The sequence below is a fragment of the Scyliorhinus canicula genome, chromosome 1, assembly GCF_902713615.1.
Source record: "Scyliorhinus canicula chromosome 1, sScyCan1.1, whole genome shotgun sequence".
NCBI classification, from domain to species: Eukaryota; Metazoa; Chordata; class Chondrichthyes; order Carcharhiniformes; family Scyliorhinidae; genus Scyliorhinus; species Scyliorhinus canicula.
The window spans coordinates 147,035,836-147,055,711 of NC_052146.1; the positions used below are offsets into that span (position 1 = coordinate 147,035,836).

General features: G+C 39.7%; 1 protein-coding gene across 1 annotated transcript in view; it reads left to right on the top strand.

Moving 5' to 3' along the window:
* The window catches only part of gnl2 (guanine nucleotide binding protein-like 2 (nucleolar)), a 43,120-nt gene that overhangs the window by 22,009 nt on the left and 1,235 nt on the right, over positions 1–19,876 (top strand). The window contains exons 8-14 of the mRNA XM_038801185.1: positions 934–1,047; positions 5,185–5,313; positions 6,966–7,070; positions 9,268–9,426; positions 10,765–10,872; positions 14,394–14,821; positions 19,327–19,409. Of these exons, the coding sequence (XP_038657113.1) occupies positions 934–1,047; positions 5,185–5,313; positions 6,966–7,070; positions 9,268–9,426; positions 10,765–10,872; positions 14,394–14,821; positions 19,327–19,409 (1,126 nt within the window). The remainder of the gene's footprint in view (positions 1–933; positions 1,048–5,184; positions 5,314–6,965; positions 7,071–9,267; positions 9,427–10,764; positions 10,873–14,393; positions 14,822–19,326; positions 19,410–19,876) is intronic.

The following is a 19,876-nucleotide window of genomic DNA, read 5'->3' on the forward strand; positions in this document are numbered from 1 at the left end:
GCAGAGATTGCCATGGCAGGGTTGTGTGGTGTCGTGGTCGCTGTTCTGAAGGCTGGGTAGTTTGCTGCAAACAGTGGTATGTTTGAGGTGGCGTGGTTGTTTGAAGGCAAGTAGTGGGGGTGTGGGGATGACCTTGGCAAGATGTTCGTCTTCATCGATGACGTGTTGAAGGCTGCGCAGAAGATGTAGTTTCTCCGCTCGGGGGGGAAGTACTGGAAGTACGCGCCTTTTAAAGACACATTGCTAAAATAATGCAATGCATCACCAAAATGGTTTGATAAAGCTCTTGCCTCAGTTTTTGAAATATGAAAATTGATTATCATACACACTGCTTTTGTTGTGCTTAATACATTTAGTACTTCTTTGCAATTCTATATCAGGATGATAATTTAGTCCATTGATCCAAGTGTTAGTGCCATAGAGTCTGGAATTGCCTAGGAAGTGTGAATGGGTTGAAGTTACACTGCGTGATATTAGCAACCTGATATTTTGTTGTGAATTGAAGACCTTGCAAAACTATCATGCAATGTCACGGTACCACCAAAGTCAGACCCTCAAACGGTATGTAGGAATGAATCACGGTAATTCAAGAAGTGGGGAATCTGTGCATACCCTATGGTGGAGTGAGTTTGAGACCTGATTTAAGATATTTTTGGCCTGGATTCTGGCTCGCCATTTGAGCAGATCAGTTCTGAATAACCTAATGATGAATTAAAAACACTTAAAAAGCTTCACTGATTATTGAAGTAGTTGAACAATTGAGCAATCAATAGGATATTATTTCATATAGATTTAGCAAGAAGCTCTGCGATATTAGTTGAGCACGTACGTTTTTTTACAATGAAGTGCTGAAAGAAAAGAATGATTCTGCAAGTGACATGTTTACCGAAGACACAGTATTAGAAATGAACAATTTAATTCTCTGTATCCTAGAAACGATGGGTTGCTATCCTATCGCAACAACATCCAACTCTAGCCTTTCATGCCAGCCTCACCAATCCCTTTGGGAAAGGAGCTCTCATCCAACTTTTGCGGCAGTTTGGGAAGGTAAGAGGTCTTTACGAAAATACTGACTTGGGTGTCAACAGAAAGGGTATAGAAAATAAAACGCATTTTGAAAGTCTGTTGTGCATGATACTAAATGGATACATTTTGGATAATGCACATTTATGAGTCTGCTATTTCCCTGCAAAACAATAAAAGGTGGATAATGTTTGACTAATGTCAGGTGAACTAATCCGATTTAGGTGTGTAATCAGTTTTGGTTCATTGAAAAATCCTCATTCACAGCAGGAGGTGCTGAATTGAGATGACAATTGTTATGACACCCTGGGCTAATTCGCAGTCAATTCCAGTCCCACAGGCCCCTGAATCCCAAGTGCATTATCCACTAATTCGTAAAACGTTTCTGAGATTTTTGACCCTCGACTGCTCCAATGACTTACAAGTATCAGATTTGTAAGTGAAACACAACTGTTTATTTATAACAACAATAGAGATGTGATATGCAATAATTATAATAGAATAAAGACCAGCTAATCTACTGCTCCCCATTTTACCGTCTCGCCCTCTACCCAAGCACGCACAAGACAGAGACACACGATGGGGGAGGTAAAAATAAAGAGGATTAATATGAAATGGAAGGTGAGTGTCCTTGCTTCGGATGTTGAGATCGTTGCAGCAAGCTGTCCTTTCAGGATGCTTAAGGATCAAAGCCACAAATGTATGATTAGAGATCATCTCCTAACAGGAGTGTTCAGTCAGTACCCTCGGCTGTAGGATTCTCTCTGGGGAGTTGCTTTCACTTTTATTAACCTGGGCCTTCACTCAGAAGATCTTCCTCAAGCCTGTGTAGTTCCTATTTGTTTCCAGCTCCACCAGAATATCCCCTAGTTTTACTGAGGAAAAACAAGAGTTCTTCTCATGAGATTTTAAAGAGGGATCTTTAAACAACTGGCCCTGCTTGCAGAAGACTGAACTTCCTTGCAGGTGAATCTTGGCTGTAGAGAGGGAAAGGTCCTTACTTTGAACCTTTAGACAGAGTCCATCAGATAAGAGAGAGGGATTAATGATGTGGCCCTCCAGCTTCTTGATCAAACCAAAACTTAAAAACAGATGAAGCCTTCCTGTCCTTGGTAGAACATTCCTGAACAGTCAGTCTATGCTGATTGATGCTATCAGCCAAGAGCTTGGCAAAGTAATCGGTTCATTGGACGATAGTCAAGTCCATAAAGATGGGTCATCCTGCTGAGATTCCTTTTTGTTAAAATTAAAGGTGAAGTCCTTCTTAAAGGTGTAGGTCCCAGTAATTGTTCAGGTACAAAAATTCTAAAAGCAAAAACAAAAGAACATAAAGGAAACAAACAAGAGACAAACTGGGATTAACAGAAGGATCCTTACAATACAAATAAAACGAGTATTCATAATTTATGGGCAGCGCGGTAGCACAGTGGTTAGCACAGTTGCTTCACAGCTCCTGGGTCCCAGGTTCGATTCCCGGCTTGGGTCACTGTCTATGCGGAGTTTACACATTCTCCTCGTCTACATGGGCTTCCTCCGGGTGCTCCGGTTGCCTCCCACAGTCCAAAGATGTGCAGGTTAGGTGGATTGGCCATGATAATTGCCGTAAGTGACCAAAAAAGTGAGGTGGGGTTACAGTGGTAGGGTGGGGGCATGGGCTTGGGTGGGGTGCTCTTTCCGAGAACCGGTGCAGACTCGATAGGCCGAATGGCCTCTTGCTGCATTGTAAATTCTATGATAACTGAATTATAGGTGATCATTAAAATAAGCAGTAGATTACCTTCTCGTCCAGGACAGCAGTTAGCACCAACCATTCCCAACAGATTTGAGTTTCTGCACATGCACATGCCAGAGGCCTGTTGCACAAACCGGCGGTGGGCTTTGTGTTCTTGAGCCAGGAGCAGGCTACGCATGCACGGGCCTTCGTCTTTGAGTTGTTTGGGCTGAAGATGGGCCAATGCACCAGCAGAGAAATGGAAAACGACGTGAAAACCCAGGTCGGATGACTGAGCGAGCTGTTCCACTTCAGGAAAGTACCCTGGACAGGGCAGAAGCCCCAAAGGGAGATGGGAGAGGTCCTGGATAGGACAGAGTCAGGAAATGGTCCCAGTTCAGTTATAAAGAGAGGAGCAGAGAACAGGCTGGAGAGGCTCATGTGTGGGCTTGGTAATTGAAGCGAGCTCAAGTGAGGCCCTGAAAATCCAAGAAGGCCACAAAAGTTTGGGGGCTCTGTGCTGCGTGCCATTGAAGCAAAGGAATCCCCTTGGTGCAGTAGTCTTCTGTTCCGTGCAGCCGAAGAGCTGAAATTGTGCGTGAGATTTCGTCCTTGAATGTATACTTGGGAATCAAGGGGAATGGAATCTCTGGCGAAGAGATTGAAACTCTGGGACGTGGGCATTGTTAATGCCATCTTGTGTTTTGAGCAATTTTGGAGACAATTCCAAGGTGAGATCTGCAATGGTGAAGACTGGAGTCCCTCATGAGAGGCAGAGTTTCAGTGGGGTTGTTGACTCGCAGTTACTGACAGTTGGGTCGGCTATTGAGAAATCCATGGACTCTGTCTCAGTCACATCTGCCATTTATTGTGTAGTGTGGTCTGTTTAACCACAGTTTACATGTTAATTCACTTGTACCTCAATTAACCATGAATATTAGAGTATAGGCTGGATATTGTAAATTGTTTCCTCTTTCTGATCTTCTGGAGTAAAGTTTGGTTTTGCTTGTTCAGAACCCACGGAATCTTGTAACTTTGTTCACTGAGTAAGTGTCTTGAATCTCAAACTTCGTCTAAGTTAAACAAAACATTATTGGTCCTTAACCGGACTGTATCAGCACCTTGGGTCGGATCTAGGATCATAAAAATCTAAAATAATTAAAGGATTGCACAATTATGGACAATCATGGCCACTGTTTATTCCTCATCCTTCTGAAAGATGGAAATGAGCATACACGACAGACCAATATATATATATAAATATATATATTATATATATATAGGCCAAAACTACTTGGTCAGATTTACTTACAGGGTAATTAATGCACAGAAGGTGAATTATACTCTAAGATATAAATCAGTGTGAGATTACTGTAGGTTGCATTTCTGAAGCCTTTGATAAGTGACTGGACTTTTAGATGTTATGAATTTGTTTATTAATGCAAGTCTTGATTCACCACAGAGACCAAATCTCTACGAATAAAAGCTGAGAAATTCTACTGCCCTTGAATAGTCCAAAGTCCTTTCAAGTCAGAATTATCAGTCATTCATTATAAAGACACAGAAGTGCAAGCTATTGTATAAAACACTTGAGCAGATGCTTAACCATTGAATATCCATCAACACTAACAAACTGTATTTAAAGTCAGAACATCCTGCAGGCTGGTGCCTGTTTTTTAGTAAATTGAAGATTTGCTTTGTGAGAGATATTTAAATGGTTGTGGATTATTTTTCAACTCTCGTTTCTAGAAATAAAAGGTAATTTTTTAATACATTGGAAAGACAGCCCCATGTTGCACCTGAGGAATGAACTGGTTTTCTGGATTTCTTCTTGCCAACATGTTGAAAGCCTACCTGTGGAGTTAGTAATGGATCCGAACTCCAGCTTTTGAAGATTAATGTGTTATTTTAATGAGATTCTGGTTTTCTAATTTGTTGGAATTCTTTATTTCTTTTCTTTGGAAGTTACAATATTGGTGCTCTATTTGTGAAGAGAACTTTAAAGATCCTTACAATAGAAGCATTTACATTTAGTACATCGGTTCGTAACTGCCAGATGCTGGGCGACCAAATGTGCTGCTGCACTAAGAATTTGAAAGATGGAGCAAAACTGTTGGTTTGCGCTAGCGTTTTTATTAATCTGGAATTACCATTTAATATAATGGTAACTTCCTTCTTAATCCTAGTGGTTTGTTTGTTCTTGTATGTGTTCGTGAGCACTCTCTCCCCCTCTCTCTGTCTCTCTCACCTTTTTCCCTCCAAAAATAGACACAGAAGGGAGGGGAAGAACATATTTTGTACAGCCCTGCAGTTAAAAGAGGAATATCTGAGGATTAATTTTTCATAGAATGATAAAAAAATCCAGTGTAAACTGTTACCTGTCCTGTTATAATTTAGAGCAAACTAATATTATAAATACATTGTGTGTAATTTATTCCCTTTTGAAACAGCTACACGGTGACAAAAAGCAGATAAGTGTGGGATTCATTGGTTATCCTAATGTTGGCAAGAGCTCTATCATTAATGCACTTCGATCCAAGAAAGTCTGCAATGTTGCACCTATTGCAGGTGAAACAAAGGTACGTATCGTTGACCTAGATCTTCTAAAACTAGAACTTTGAAAGTCTAACCAAATCTAACAACAGGAGAATTTGAATCGAAGATCTTGCTGTGTGTGACTGTTAAAGCTTTCATTTGTGTCAAACCTTTTATCCTGTCTCATTACCAATCAGAGTATACTTGCCATCCAATCAGCAGTCTCCTCTCGTGCAGTAAAATTGTTCCCTTTACTATTGACATTCTTCTGAACTGTTTTGATCAGTACAAGATGAAAAGCTTTGACAACATGTTGCTTTTTTCAGCAATACTCAAATATAATTTCTCTCTGTCCACCTGCCCAGATATTTCAGTAAGTGTGGTAATCATGAGTCATCAATACAACTTGCTCTATTTTCGAATGACTCATGGTCAGTGTTGCAGCTGAATGGACTGGCCTGGTTTTTGTAAATAAGTGGTCATTTTACACCCTCTTTTGTTTGACAAGACTGATTAGCAAGAAATAAAAATAAAAAATGCATCCGTCACCATTTTGTCAATTCCAAAGGCTGCAGCTTTGTCCCTTTACAACCCCACCTCAATGAGTTTCAAGCTCAACATGTGATCAGTGGTCTGCCCCAACTTAATGAGTGCCTTCACCCATCTCCGATATTCTCCCTCCACTTGAACCACCCCTGCTCCTGGCCTTTTACCTTCTTTAGATCCTTCCGTTGAAAACTGTTGGCTTGACATCAACCGTCTCAATTTATCTGCTCACGTCACTCCAACTTGTCTCCCCAAACCTGCTGCACTTGTTTTCTGTTTCTCTCCACAAGTGCTCCCTGATCTAATGACTGTTTCCAGCATTTTTTGTTTTTATTTCAGATTTCCAGCATCCACAGTATTTTACTTTTGTGTGATATGAATTATAAGCTCACATTCTGACGGAGCTAAAAGGTTTATTCTGCGTCTAGAAAGTGAGATTTAGCATTTTTTCCAGATCCACTCAATTAAGGTGATTGTTATTAGAAGATGATAGATTGGTGAACAGATTTACTTTGATCCTAATGGAACAGCTGGGAGTTAAAGATTTTCAGAACAGGTAGTTAGCTCATTCCCCATTGTACTGGCTGATGCTATCACCAGGGGCAGCCAGTTTGCATAACATGCTCTTGAAGAAACATAGAAACTCTTGAAACTGTAAAAGACGTCAACTGTTACAATTACTAGTGTGTTTCTCTCCAAGATACTCGTCCAATTTGATCTCGGATAAGCTGCTTACTTCGACAATCTCCCTTGGAAATGTAGAGTCACATCTCTTGTATTTTTACATTCAATCCCAATCTTCTAACGATAGCTCATGTGGGAAATTGGCATGTTACATGAGGCTACATTGTGACGCCGTGGAAAAATACTTTAGTCTGTTTCTTTAATCCAGGAGTGCTTAACCTGGGCCTTAGAAAAATGCTCCATTCTCCAACACTACCATCCTTCACTTGATCATGAAGACCTCAAAATGACTAACTTGCATTCATTGATTAACTTTGACCATTGTGTGCTTTTCTCTTGGTTATTTTATTTTCTATAATTCAAATGGAATGTATGCTCTTTGTATTTTTTATTTCCAGTGTAATGTGATAATTTCATGACATAAAATGCTGCAATAATTTCTGTCTTCCCTCATTCCCTGTTGTAGGTCTGGCAGTACATCACACTGATGCGACGTATTTTCCTAATTGATTGCCCTGGTGTTGTCTATCCATCTGGGGATACTGAGACTGAAATTGTGTTGAAAGGAGTGGTAAGTCTAAATTTTGAGGTTACATGGCTCTAGAAAAACAATAGGATTATCATTATGGATTTAATAGCAAAGTGAGCTATAAAGCACAAAACTGTAAATTGCATTGATGACTTTCACCAAAGTCGATGTGACCTGAAACAGCAGTAAGAGTTCTTTTTGTAAGATGATAATGATGCAGCAGAACTCTTTATAATGCCATTTTGCAATAATTTGTACGTTGAGAGAAAAATGGGCATCCTTTCTTCTTAACAAAATTGCTAAGGACATTGACAACTTCGAGGTTGAATATTTTTATTGTCAGAGAAATATGTTACAATATCTTTCTGTACTTGATCATGAATTTCTGCTTTCTCCCTCCTCACTTTCTGCTCTCAAAGTGTGGCCTTTGTGTTGCTGCTGTTGCTACCAAACCTTGTGGGAGGATTTCAAATACATTAAATCAAACTATTTATTATTTGTTCTTCAGCTTTGAGCTTCCATAACCTGGGTCTCCTGCTGTCAGTGAGTAGGTAGAGTTAAAGCACTCAGATTTTGTTAATGTGTGACCTGGAGATCCATTTTCCTCTGGATTGTCATGTCTGCCACTGCGTCCCCTCTACTGAGACCACATTTGGAGTACTGTGCGCTGTTTTGGCCTCCATATTCGAGGAAGAATAAGGAGGTGGTACATCAAAGGTTCATCAGATTCGTTTCTGGGATGAGAGGCTGAGTAAATTGTGCTAATAAATTCTGGAGTTTAGGAGAATGAGACATGATCTCATTTAAGATTCTAATTTTTTTTTTGTCCTGGCTGGGGAATCTACAACACAGTTTTACAGTCTCAGGCTTGGAAAGAGCATTTAGAATTGAGATAAGGAGAAATTTCATCACTCGGTTGTGAATGTTTGCAATTTTCTATTCTAACGGATTGACTTTGGTTCATAGTTGAATATATTTAAAGCTGAGATAGACAGATTTTGGAAATCAAGAGATATGGGCAGCAGCAGGAAAGTGCAGCTGTAGAAGATGATCAGTCATGACATTGAATGGCCAAGCAGGCTCGAGCGAGTGTATGATCTATTCCTGCCCCTGTCTGTTATGTTTTTATGTTCTAATTCTGCCTATTGAAAGTGCAGCACAAGCAGTCATACGCAACACTTTTTGTGATACCATGCTGTTGCATCATGTTATTGGATGACCAGTCATGTCTACGTTTTGGGTTTTATATCAACATTTGATTCAATGAATTACATTATGGATGTGTCATGTCTCATTTATCAAAGCCATTCTGTGCATGTGCTTACTCTCTGCTGCCATTTCACAGACCGATTTTTAATTCAATTTGGAAGTGAAAGGAAAAACTTGTGTTGATCTGCCTACATCATGTATAAAATAAAAGACCAGTCAGTATAAAATCTGACAAAGACATAGAAGCTGAACTCTCTCTTCCTATACACCACACATTGAAACTGTACTTTTCATACAACCTACATATAACAACTGCACTTACTCACTCTTGAGTGACATGTACTGCTGGTGTAGTCACTCTTGTCTGCGCACAGCATGTTGAGAGAGAATAATTATTTGTGGCTTTATAATTCTATGGAATTCTGTGATTCTAAGAATTACTAAGTTTAATCATTTAAACCTCATGAAAATCATCACTTCCTTTACAGCTTCCTGGAAATGAACATGTAGTGAAACATGAAAATGTGTGTTTTATTTGTAGATTATGTGCTTAACATTGAGAATAATAGATTCATATAAGTAATTATAAGGTAGTAACACAATCGTGACATTTAAATTGAACAACTTGGATGGTTAAGTGTAGTTGTCTTTCATCTGACCCATGAATAGATTACTGCTTTGCAGTTATCCATGATTTTGGCTGCTTTAGTCAACTTAATGTGACGTATTGTTTCATGCTGAAAGCAGCTGTTCATGTTGAACACAAGGATCAGCCTATTCTAGATCATTGGCATCCATGATTGTAATATTCTCACTCTGGGTTCATTGAGTGCGTTTTGTGTTAAAGACTTGTGTATATATACAAGTTGATGTAATTTACTGTTGATCATCAGTGACTTCCTACACTTCCTATATTTTCTGACTATTGACTGGATTAGGAACCAAGTTCAGAGCAAGGCTCAATGCTGACTGGGTCTGTGAGACCCTGCCTACCTAAATTGGTTTATTTTTCCCATTCCTCCGCTCACAGGTTCAAGTGGAGAAAATTAAATGTCCTGAGGATCATATTGCTGCAGTGCTGGAAAGAGCTAAATCCGAATATATCAGTAAGACCTACAAGATAGATAGCTGGAGCCATGCAGTGGATTTCTTAGAAAAGCTTGCGTTCAGGATGGGGAAGCTATTGAAGGTGATTATTTTGTCATTGTTTCCAAAATTACTAATACATACCTCATTCTGAAACACACTGAGTGAATAATATCTTGTTAAAATGTAGTCTGTGAAGAAGTGTTAAACACTTCATCCACTAACCTGCATGCAGAGAATAAAGATGTACTTCACAACTGCCTGCTCCAAGTGCAAGCTCAGAGAAACTGGTAACTGGCAAAACTGCTTTGTGGAGGATATGAATTGTGGTAGAAAGAAAATTGTTTTATTTCCAAATTAAATTAAAAATTGTGTCTGTTCCAAATCCCTGGGTTTCTAATTGTTTAGTAACAAAATAAATGAAGCTTAATGTTACTAATGTTTAAATATCTTGCTTTTGGATAAAAGGACAATTGGTTTACAAATAAACTTTGACCAATGGGGAAGTTTTGCAAGCCAGCAGTAAAGAATGATATTAAGTTTTCACTTACCATTCCACATAACAGATTTTCCCCATTTACCTAACAGTTCTGCCAAATGCATTGGAAGAAATCTGAAAGCAAAGAGGTTATTTAAATTGCTCTTTTGCATTAATGCCAAATGTCATGGAGCACTGATGAATACAGTTTTGAGTGCAGCTACTTTTATCTTCCAAGTTGGCCACCTCCCTGTGGGTAGGATGACTGTGACATAAGATTATGTTGGTGGTCTGGTGCAGCCGGCTGTTAAGTATTAGACCCAGAAGACAAGTTGGATGATGAAAATACAAAACAGCTACACTTGTATTGTGCGTAGTAGGATGTTGGTCTAAATTGATTGCTTGACGCAATAAATTTTTCATTTACAGTGGTTTAGAAAATGCTCGAGCTGATGGTGTTAATTACCCACTGTATTGTGCCACTTTAAATCATTCAGATTCAGTACAGTGCACATCAACAGAAGGAACTAAATTTTGTACATGAGGAACCTAAAAGTGAATAGGTGCATTCATTACAATTACTCTTGAAAATTCTGGTTTACAATAAATTACGGAAAGGCGGTAACTAATGTTTGAGCAACATTGTGAAAGTACAGGAACATTTAAAACTTAGTTTATAAGAGCATTTAAAACTTAGTTTATATGCTTGAGAAAGAAAATGATAATCACCATGGAATGCAAAGGAATGGTTAAACATGATATATAAAACAACTGCATATTGCAGGTGTATTAGTGCTGGATCACTGTTTGAACGTGGCTTTGGAAATGTTTGTCTGTAGTGCAATGTCTCTTAGTTTGGAAGATTAGTAACTATTATGTTCTGTTAACAATAGTATTTATGCTTGCTTTTTCTTCCAAGGGCCAATTTTGGTTTCCAATTTATCACCTTTTATTGTTTTCCAGGGTGGAGAGCCAGACATACAAACTGTAGCCAAAATGGTACTGAATGATTGGCAAAGAGGTCGAATACCTTTCTTTGTGAAACCGCCAAATGCAGAAGTAAATTCACAGGTAACATATTTTTGGATTATAAAAATTGTGCTCAAAATATAAATACATGTTGATGTGTGTATTGTCCATATTAGGTGCAACTTGATTTTCAGGAAGATATAGAATTAATGAACTGCTGCTGTCCATATAGTGCAGCTATACCCAAAGTGCTGTTAGGAAGGGAGTTTTGACTCCGTGACAATGAAGGGACAGAGATATAGTTCCAAATCAGAGTGGTGTGTGGCTTGGAGGGGGGGCTTGGAGGGGGAACTTGCAGGTGGTGGTGTACCCATGCATCTGCCCTGATGCTTCTAGGTGGTAGAGGTTGTGGGTTTGGAAGGTGTAGCCTAAGGAGCCTTGGTGAGTTGCTGCAGTGCATCATGTAGATGGTACTCACTGCTGCTACTGCGTCAGTGATGGAGGGAGTAGATGTTTAAGTTATCGGATGAGGTGCCAATCAAGAGTGGGCTGATACGTCCCAGATGGTGTCGAGCTTCTTAATGTTGTTGAAGTTGCACTCATCCAGGCAACTGGAGAATATTCATTCACATTCCATCACATTCTTGACTTGTGCTCTTCCCCCCCCCCCCCCCCCCCCCCCCCCCCCGCCAGGATGTTAATGGTGAGGATTTTGGCGATGGTAATGCCATTGCATGTCAGGGAAAGATATTTCGATTTACTCATTAGCGATGGTCATTGCCTGGCATTTGTGAGGCATGAATGTTTCTTGCCACTCATCAGTCCAAACCTGAATGTTGTCCCGAGTTCTTGCTGCACAGGTACGTGGACATCTTCAGTACCTGAGGAGTCGCGAATGGTGCAACTCCATTGTGTAATCATCGGTGAACATCCCCATTTCTGACCTTATGATGAAGAAAGTTTCAATGATGGAGCAGCTGAAGATGTTTGGGCCTTGGAAATGATCCTGAGGAACTCTTGCAACAAAGTCTCAGACTGACATGGTTGATTTCCAACAATCACAATCTTCCTTTTGTGCTAGGTGTGATTATTCAGTGCAGAGTTTCCCCCCTGATTTCTATTAACCCCAGTTTTGCTAGGGCTCCTTGATGCCATATTTGGTCAGATACCACCTTTATGCCAAGGACAGTCCCTCTCCCTTCACCTTCTTGAGCTAGAACTATATCAATGGAACCCTTGAAGACCAAGGTTGGCCTGGTCTCGGTTTGCCTGCTGTTTGCAGAGCATCATTCCAATGTGACTTGTGACTTGTCATTTCTGCCAACCTGACCTGGGCATAGGATGGAGCAGGATTGATAAAACCATTTTGTTGCTTTCAAAATAAACAATGACTTCTGTGTTGATTTGTGCTGGGCACTGGTGTTAATGAGCTGTTTAAAAACAGGATAACTTATTCCAATTATGTCAGGAAACTTGAGCTCGGCTTCTCAAGAGGGAGAAGCAGTTGTCGAGATTACCTTTAGAACCATCTGATGTCTTTTGCTGCAGAAATCTCTTTGAAGGCAACTTTTGTGAAATTGATTTTTTTTTAAATTGAGCCTTGAATTAATTCAGTGGCTGAATTGAACATAAATATTCATGATTCCATAATATCTGCCTTAAGACAGCTTATATCCAGAGCACAGAAGTACCTATAGTGATGTTCAATACCTAAATTTCTGAAATGTTTGTGTCTTGTCATGTATAGTGAAATGTTTCAGATCAACTAGATGTCGCTGCAACATCAAACCTTAAAGCTGTGTAATGAGACGTCTCTTCAGGGCCATTATTTGTCTATTTTTCCTCGGTCTGTTTTTATTTTAATTTGTTAAATATTGATCTAAGTCAGGAGGAATAGATGCACATAACTGCCAGTAAATTCCTCAATGCCATCAGTACTAGTTGTTTTATAGATTGTCGCAACGCTGGAATAATAGAAGATTTTAAAAGTTGTTAATATTAATTTTGTGACGGTAGTAAAGCTATGTAAAATAATTTGATTTTTAATATCTGCTTAGAAATTCACAGTCTGTGAATGAATTGTTTTCTTTTCGGCAGCCAATTACAATTTGAACTGCTGGTAATGTTACAGATGGCATAAAATCTGTTTTATCAAAGCGTATAAAATTTTATAATGATTCAACATTGCACTAAATACACTGTGAAGCAAATTGATTGAGGGGCCAATTCATTCTCTTCACACAATATTTATAAAAAGCTATTCACATTCAGTTGGTGTCGGAAATTTGTTTCAAACAGGAAAACTTTGATTGACAACTAGATATTTATGAGTAATCCTGAATTAAGAGTTATTTAGGCTGGAGCTACACAAATCATTATGTATGTTTGGTTTTTCATTGGTGCGTTGGTGTTTAATGTGATCTGTACCTCCATGATTGCAATTTTTCATGCAAAAACATAAGTACACTTTAACCTCTGTCGTCCAGAATGCTTGGAACCAAGGCATTTCTGGATTATTGAATAACATCAGAATGATTTTTCTATATTCTTTAATGGAATGTGGACATTTCTGGCAAGGCCATCATTTGTTGCCATCCTTGTCTTTGAACGGAGTAGCTTGTTAGGCCATTTGAGAACAGCTAAGAGTCATCCACATAGCAGTCTGTGGGTCTGGAGGCACATATATAGGTCAACTAATTCCTTCCCTAAAGAGCATTCGTGAAACGGATGGGATTTTCTGGCAATCGATAATTGTTTTATGGTCCCCATCACCATTAATATTCCACATTTATTAAGTGAATTCAAATACCACCAGCTGTCATGGTGGGATTTGAGCCCTTGTTCTCGGAGATTAGCCTGGGTCTCTGGATTACCAGTCCAATTACATTACCGTTATGCTGCCATCCTCCCCTAAATGCTTAACCACAATGTGTGAACCGAATATAAATATATAACCTGAGGCATGAGGCATACCAAAATAAGTGTCACGGCATGAAAATGCACGTTTTCAAATCTTCTCCTTTGAAAATATGGGCTGATATACTAATGTGAACGGCTCCCGAATAAAATTGAGCATCATCAACAATTAGGCAATACATTCCTTTTGAAATGTTCTTTAAGGCTTGTAACTGCCAATGCATTCAGTACACGTTTGAAGACACCTGAGGTTAGATCAAGTTCGTACCTGACCTGTACCCTCTACCAGTGCTTCCCAAACTTTTGATCTAGCTACCATTCCCAGTGAAGCACCCGTCCAGGATAAGAAGCCGGTGCAGGGCAGACGGGAACAGAAACATAGCAACATTTGAACCAGCCAGGCTCCTTCCCAGCTCAGTCACATGACCGTTCTTGTTTTGCATTCTGGGCACATCAGCATGTCTCTGAATTTTGCTTGCCGGCGATTCGATGAAGTGCCGAATGGAGCAATCCTGAGAGTTGCAGGACCAGGTGAAAACGTTTCCAAACAATTCTGCAATTTGGAGTTCCGGACTGGAGAGGTTACAGTATAGAATATTTAGTTTGGATTTTTCGTGTAACTTACATTTGATCTCGTGTTCCACAAAATTCTCACATGTAGCCTGACTCCCTTTCCTCTAATAGCTTTCCTTTTTTTTCATATATAGCTATTGGATACATTGAAAGTGAACAAAGAACCTAACGACGTTAATCAAGCGAAGGAGTCGGAAGAAGTGAATGCAGAAAGTGAACTAATAAAAACTGAAAAATCCAGTGTGACACAACAAATTGTTGCACAAGTTAGGCAAAACTTTGGAAAAATCAACGTGGCACCTGAATTTACAGAGACAGACCTCCTACCTGTCAACATTTCTGACAATGAAGAGAGCTGCTCAGAGGATGAGGAGCAGGAAATCAAGGATAATGTAGAAAAAGAATCAACCGGGGCTGATCTAAATAAACTTCAAGATAATAGTCTTCAATTAGAGAGCAAATCAGTAAAACCAAAACCAGTACTGCAGGATTTGGATGAAAAGATTGCTAAATACAAAAAGTTCTTGGATAAAGCCAAAGCAAAGAGATTCTCGGCTGTTAGGTAAGCTTCCTCCTCCCCGATACAGAATAAATTGATAGAAAAGATTGCTTCTTAAGAGGAATATTTACTGAACCCTGATTGGGTCAAAACTAGTTGGTGTGACCTTCCATTCGTTAACAAAACTTTTGAGGTGTTTCTACATAATTTATTCTAAAGCACCTTTTAGTATCTCAAAGGCATTTCAGAGGTGTGAGCAGGCTGATACCGAGCCAAAGGAAAGATTAGAAAGCAAGAGCGATCTGAAGGGGCTGGAGGCAAGGCTGCCAATAGTAGGGTACACAAGTGGTTGGATTCAAGGGAACAATGTTTCAGAGATTGGAATATTGGAGGAATTGCAAAATTAGGATAGGACTGTTTCCCATATAGTATTGAGATGAGGACTAGGATTTGAGGCAGTTCATAACCAGATGTCCGAGTAGGTCATTGAGGATGTGGGCTTTAGGTGAGTGAGAATTTATGCAGAATCTGATTTAAGTGGCAGGCAAGTTGGTTAACATCCCGTATTTTTTTTGTTGTAAATTTGCAAAGGCTTGGAGACATTTCAATAGATTAGCCTTGCACTCCTGAGTTTAACTTCAGCTCAGAATGGGCAAAGGCTCGCAACACAAGTTGGCACAAAATTGGCATTTTCATTCAAGAAAAGATCCCTGGATAGTTGACATGTAAAATGGAATACTATCATACCTGTGTAGTAGGAGATATTCTAATGAGATTAGAGCTGTAGCAAAGGTGCAGTACCCTGCGCTGATTCTAGTCCTGATTTATAGATTCTGATTAGAGCACAAATGGAAAGTTTGCAAAGACAAGGGTAGAATTTTCCCTTTTTAATGCAGTGTTGCAACAGGCAGGGAAAGCACTGTTGAAGCCAACTGGCCCCAACAGTGGCTTTTTCTGCCTTATTGTTAGGATCTCTGGAGGGAAACAATCCATGGGGCAGGTCCCTTGATATCATGGGAGGTCTCTGATTGAGGCCGCACCGGCAGCAACTTAGTTTTTTCAAAGATCGGCTATTTTTTGAAAGCTACTCCAATACAAAAAAGTAAAAATGGAGCACCGTGCTTCACGCCTGAGCGATGCACTCATCTGAGCTCCTCCGGGTGCACGCTGTGGGGGACCTGTTGTAGTTTACATCAGTGTGAATTGATCATTTTTGGGGGGTGGGGTGGGAAGAATGACATCTTCAGGCATAGGGGTCTGATAATCAAATGCTGGTTTATTCTAAATAAAAAATGAAGAGAAATTTGTTGATCTCAAGATGATGACAGCCATTTTGCTAAGTTTGCCGCAGCATCTTTGGCTGAGGTAGCCGGGGCAGTGAATAAATGGTTTAGGGTTCACCACCGGATCAGAATCAAATGTCCCCAGACTCATTTAGTGCAAATGGATGCTGGGTGAAGCTTTGTTTGGGGTAGACCTCAATGGGGTGGATGAGTAGCCTGTCTATAATAAGTAGCATTTGTTTGTGAAATATGGTGACGTGGACAAGGTTCTGGAAGTGTTCTGCCTCCTCCACTGCCCACCCACTCCAACCCTGAACTACCACAAGTCCCGACTGATCATATTGAAAACAGGTAGGGATAGAAGGGAAGGATTTAAAAGGAAAAGTGCAATGTTTTTTGTGTAGAAATTTGTACACTACAGCAACGTGCATTTATATAGCGGTTTTAAAATACCCCAAGGTGCTTCTCAGGACCATTATCAAAATAATTGAGACAACCGCATAAGGAGACATTAGAACAGATAATCACAAGCTTGGTTGATTTTAAGGAGCATTCTAAAGGAGGCAAGAGAGGTTTAAGGGAAGAATTACAGAGCTTGGGATGACGTCAGTTCGAATGGTGATGATTTTTAATCAGGTCTGCTCAAGGAGTCTGAATTGGTGGAGTGCAGGGATTTTAGAGTTGTGCTGGAGGTGATTGAGCAATGGTGGGGTGGGGGAGGAGTAAGACTGTAGGCAAGATTTGAAAACAAAGGTAGGACTTTTAAAATCGAAGCATTACTGCACCAGGAGTCAAAATAGGTCAGGTACCACAGGAATAATGAATAATTGGGAGTAGGTGCAAGTTAGAATAAGATCAGCAGACTTGTGGATGAACTCAAGGTTATATAGAGTGCAAGGTGGGAGGCCAGCCAGTAGAGGATTGAATTATCTTGTCTAGCGGTAACAAAGACACGGATGAGGGCTTCAGCAGCCGATAAGTTGAGGAAGAATCAGAGTGACACTGTTAAGGACGTGGAAGTACATAGATTTGCTGAGAGAGGATATGGGAAGCTCCGTTCAGCTTGGTGTCAAATTGGATGCCAAAGTTGCAAATGCTTAGTGCAGACAGTGGACAGGGAAAGAGGTACAGCGAAGTGATTGCAGAACTTCATATTCAATCTCAATGATTTGTCAATCTTGGCTATGTTATGGTTTGGTGCTGACCAGCTCTTGATTAATAAGGGGATCTAGGGGTGATGGGGAGAAGGCAGGAGAATGTGGATGAGAAAATATCAGCCATGATTGAATGCTGGAGCAGACTCGATGGGCCAAGTGGCCTAATTCTGCTCCTATGTCTTATGGTCTTATGGGTGTTTCTTTCTGTGACCATGGGTGGAAAAGTAGCACTGCTACCTCACAGTTCCGGGGACCCGGGTTCAATTCTGGCCTCGGCTGACTGTGGAGTTTGCACTTTCTCCCCATGTCTGCGTGGGTTTCCTCCGGGTGCTCCGGCTTTCTCCCACGGTTCAAAGATGTGCAAGTTAGGTGGATTGGCCATGGTAAAATTGCCCCATAGTGTCCAAACGGTTTGGTGGGTTTACTGGGTCACTGGGATAGAGTGGGGCGTGGGCTTAAGTAGAATGTTCTTTCCAAGGGCCGGTGCAGACGTGATGAGTCGAATGGCAACCTCCTGCACTGCGGGGTTTCTTTCTATGAATTCAATGACTAAGCTTTTGTCATATCTCCTAAAGTGACTTGATGTCAAATTTTGTTGATGCTTCCACCCTTAATGTATTCAATATGCTATATAAACGCAAGTTGTTATGAAGGAGGGAGAGGAATTTTAACTTGTCAGATTGTATTTTCAGACCAGTAGTAACAATGTGTATAATGGTCTGCTGTGTGGTCCTCTGTTTGGCTTTTCTTGGTGTATGATTTGGAAATGGAGAGAGAAAAAAGGTAAGGGTTATCAAATTCAAGGGATATGCCCTTGAACAAAATATCTGCAGTGAGGTTTAGTGTTGTGTTCCGTAATCCATATTGTCCAAAGTGGACTTGAGACTGAATTAATGCTGTAATTCCCACAGCTGGGCTAAACCTTCAATAATCCTACCTCTTAACCATTTTGTTTCTATGTAATTATCCTCTATCATCCTCTTGTAATACTAGACAGAAAATAGACCTTCATATAATGAGGCTATTCTGCTCAAGCCGTCGTATCTGTTTTTCTCTTTAACCCATTTAGTAGGGGAAGTTTAATTGGGCAGTGTGGTGGGGATCTCCACATAATAATATGCTTGTACATACATTTCAGAATTATCCACAAGAAGCATTTGAGATGTTTTTTGAATTATTTCAGTTTTTTAAAATAAGCTTCAGTTTTTATCATCTCAAAATCCAGCCTTTTGCCACATTTATCATTTGGCAGAAAGCACTGTACCCTACTCTGAGCCCTGGTATCATCCACAGCTTGTCAACTTTAATTTAATGGCTTGAAGGCATTTGAATAGCGAGGGAATTCATGTATTATTCAAAATGTGTGCAAGACAGAACATCATGTACTAGTTTCATTTGGAGTTTTCCCACTCCAATCTTTGATCGGGAAGAATCTTCCCGGGCCTTGTCTCCTGACAGTCGGTTACAAAATGGAATTGACTCTCCCCTTTGCTCAGAGAATAGATTGTGACACCAGTGGATAAAATAAATCTCTTTTTGAATTATAACTGGGTTTTAAACAAAAAGGTTATAGTTCCAGGAGGATAAAATAAAATGCTATTTAATTATTTTGATCTTGTTGAAGTGAACCATATGATCTTCGTGTTTAGAAAATATGACTCAAATATTTGACTGTGTCCTTGAAGATAAATAGCAATGTGATATTTGTGAGTTTTGCCCATGCTGCATTACTTTGTTCAATTTTTGGGGGAGGTCATTTCCTCTCCTTATCTTTCAAAGTGTTTATAACCTTCTCCACCTACTGAGCTCTTTGATTATGTTGCTGTGGATCTCTTTTAGCTTTTGGTTCCTGCTTATACATTTTGTCTAGCACCAGAGCAGAGCTTAAACCTAGCTTATGGCTACTTTCATTGGTGAAGTTGGCATAATTTCTGTAATAATCCAGCAACTCTTTTACCGCCTAGCTGAAGTTAAAACAAAAACTGTAAGAGATTGCACCTAATTGCAGCAAATGCTCATTATTCCAAATTTCAGTGTCAGAATAAAACATCTCTAATTTAAATTTGAGATTGTGCTGCAGCACAATTATTTTGGAGATTTTCTAAAGTGCAAAATTTTAATGTTTTAGGATTCCCAAGGAACTTACCACAAAATTGCTTGCCAAATCTGGACAAAAGGCCACTGATCAAGAGGAGGAATCAGAAGAAACAGGTAACTTCAAGCAGCTTGGGCATCATCAACTTCTCTGTAGTCCTATTCACCGAAATCAGTTTAAAATATGTGTTTAAATTATGAATTGTAAAATTTGTGTGAAGATTTTCAAGTTCAAGTAACCGTCTCTTAAGTTACAAATGTTAAAATGCAGCCATTATTTTCATTTATGGCCATAACCATATCATCAGGAAATAGTTAACTCTAACATCAGGAAATAGTGTTTTTAAAACACTGGTTCATACAGATCGCAAAAAATAATGCTGTATTACGTTTGTTGTTTTCAGTACTCTTAAAGAATCCCAATGCCTTAAATGTGTTCTAAACTAAATCAATAATTGGAATGGTTACGCTGTGCAATTTGTAGCGATCTGCGATTTCTTTGTTTTTAAATAAAAATCTGAAGGCATGGCCCAGGCAATTTTGGGAAAAAGTGTGGCTCTCTCCTCTTTCCTCTCTCCCTGTCC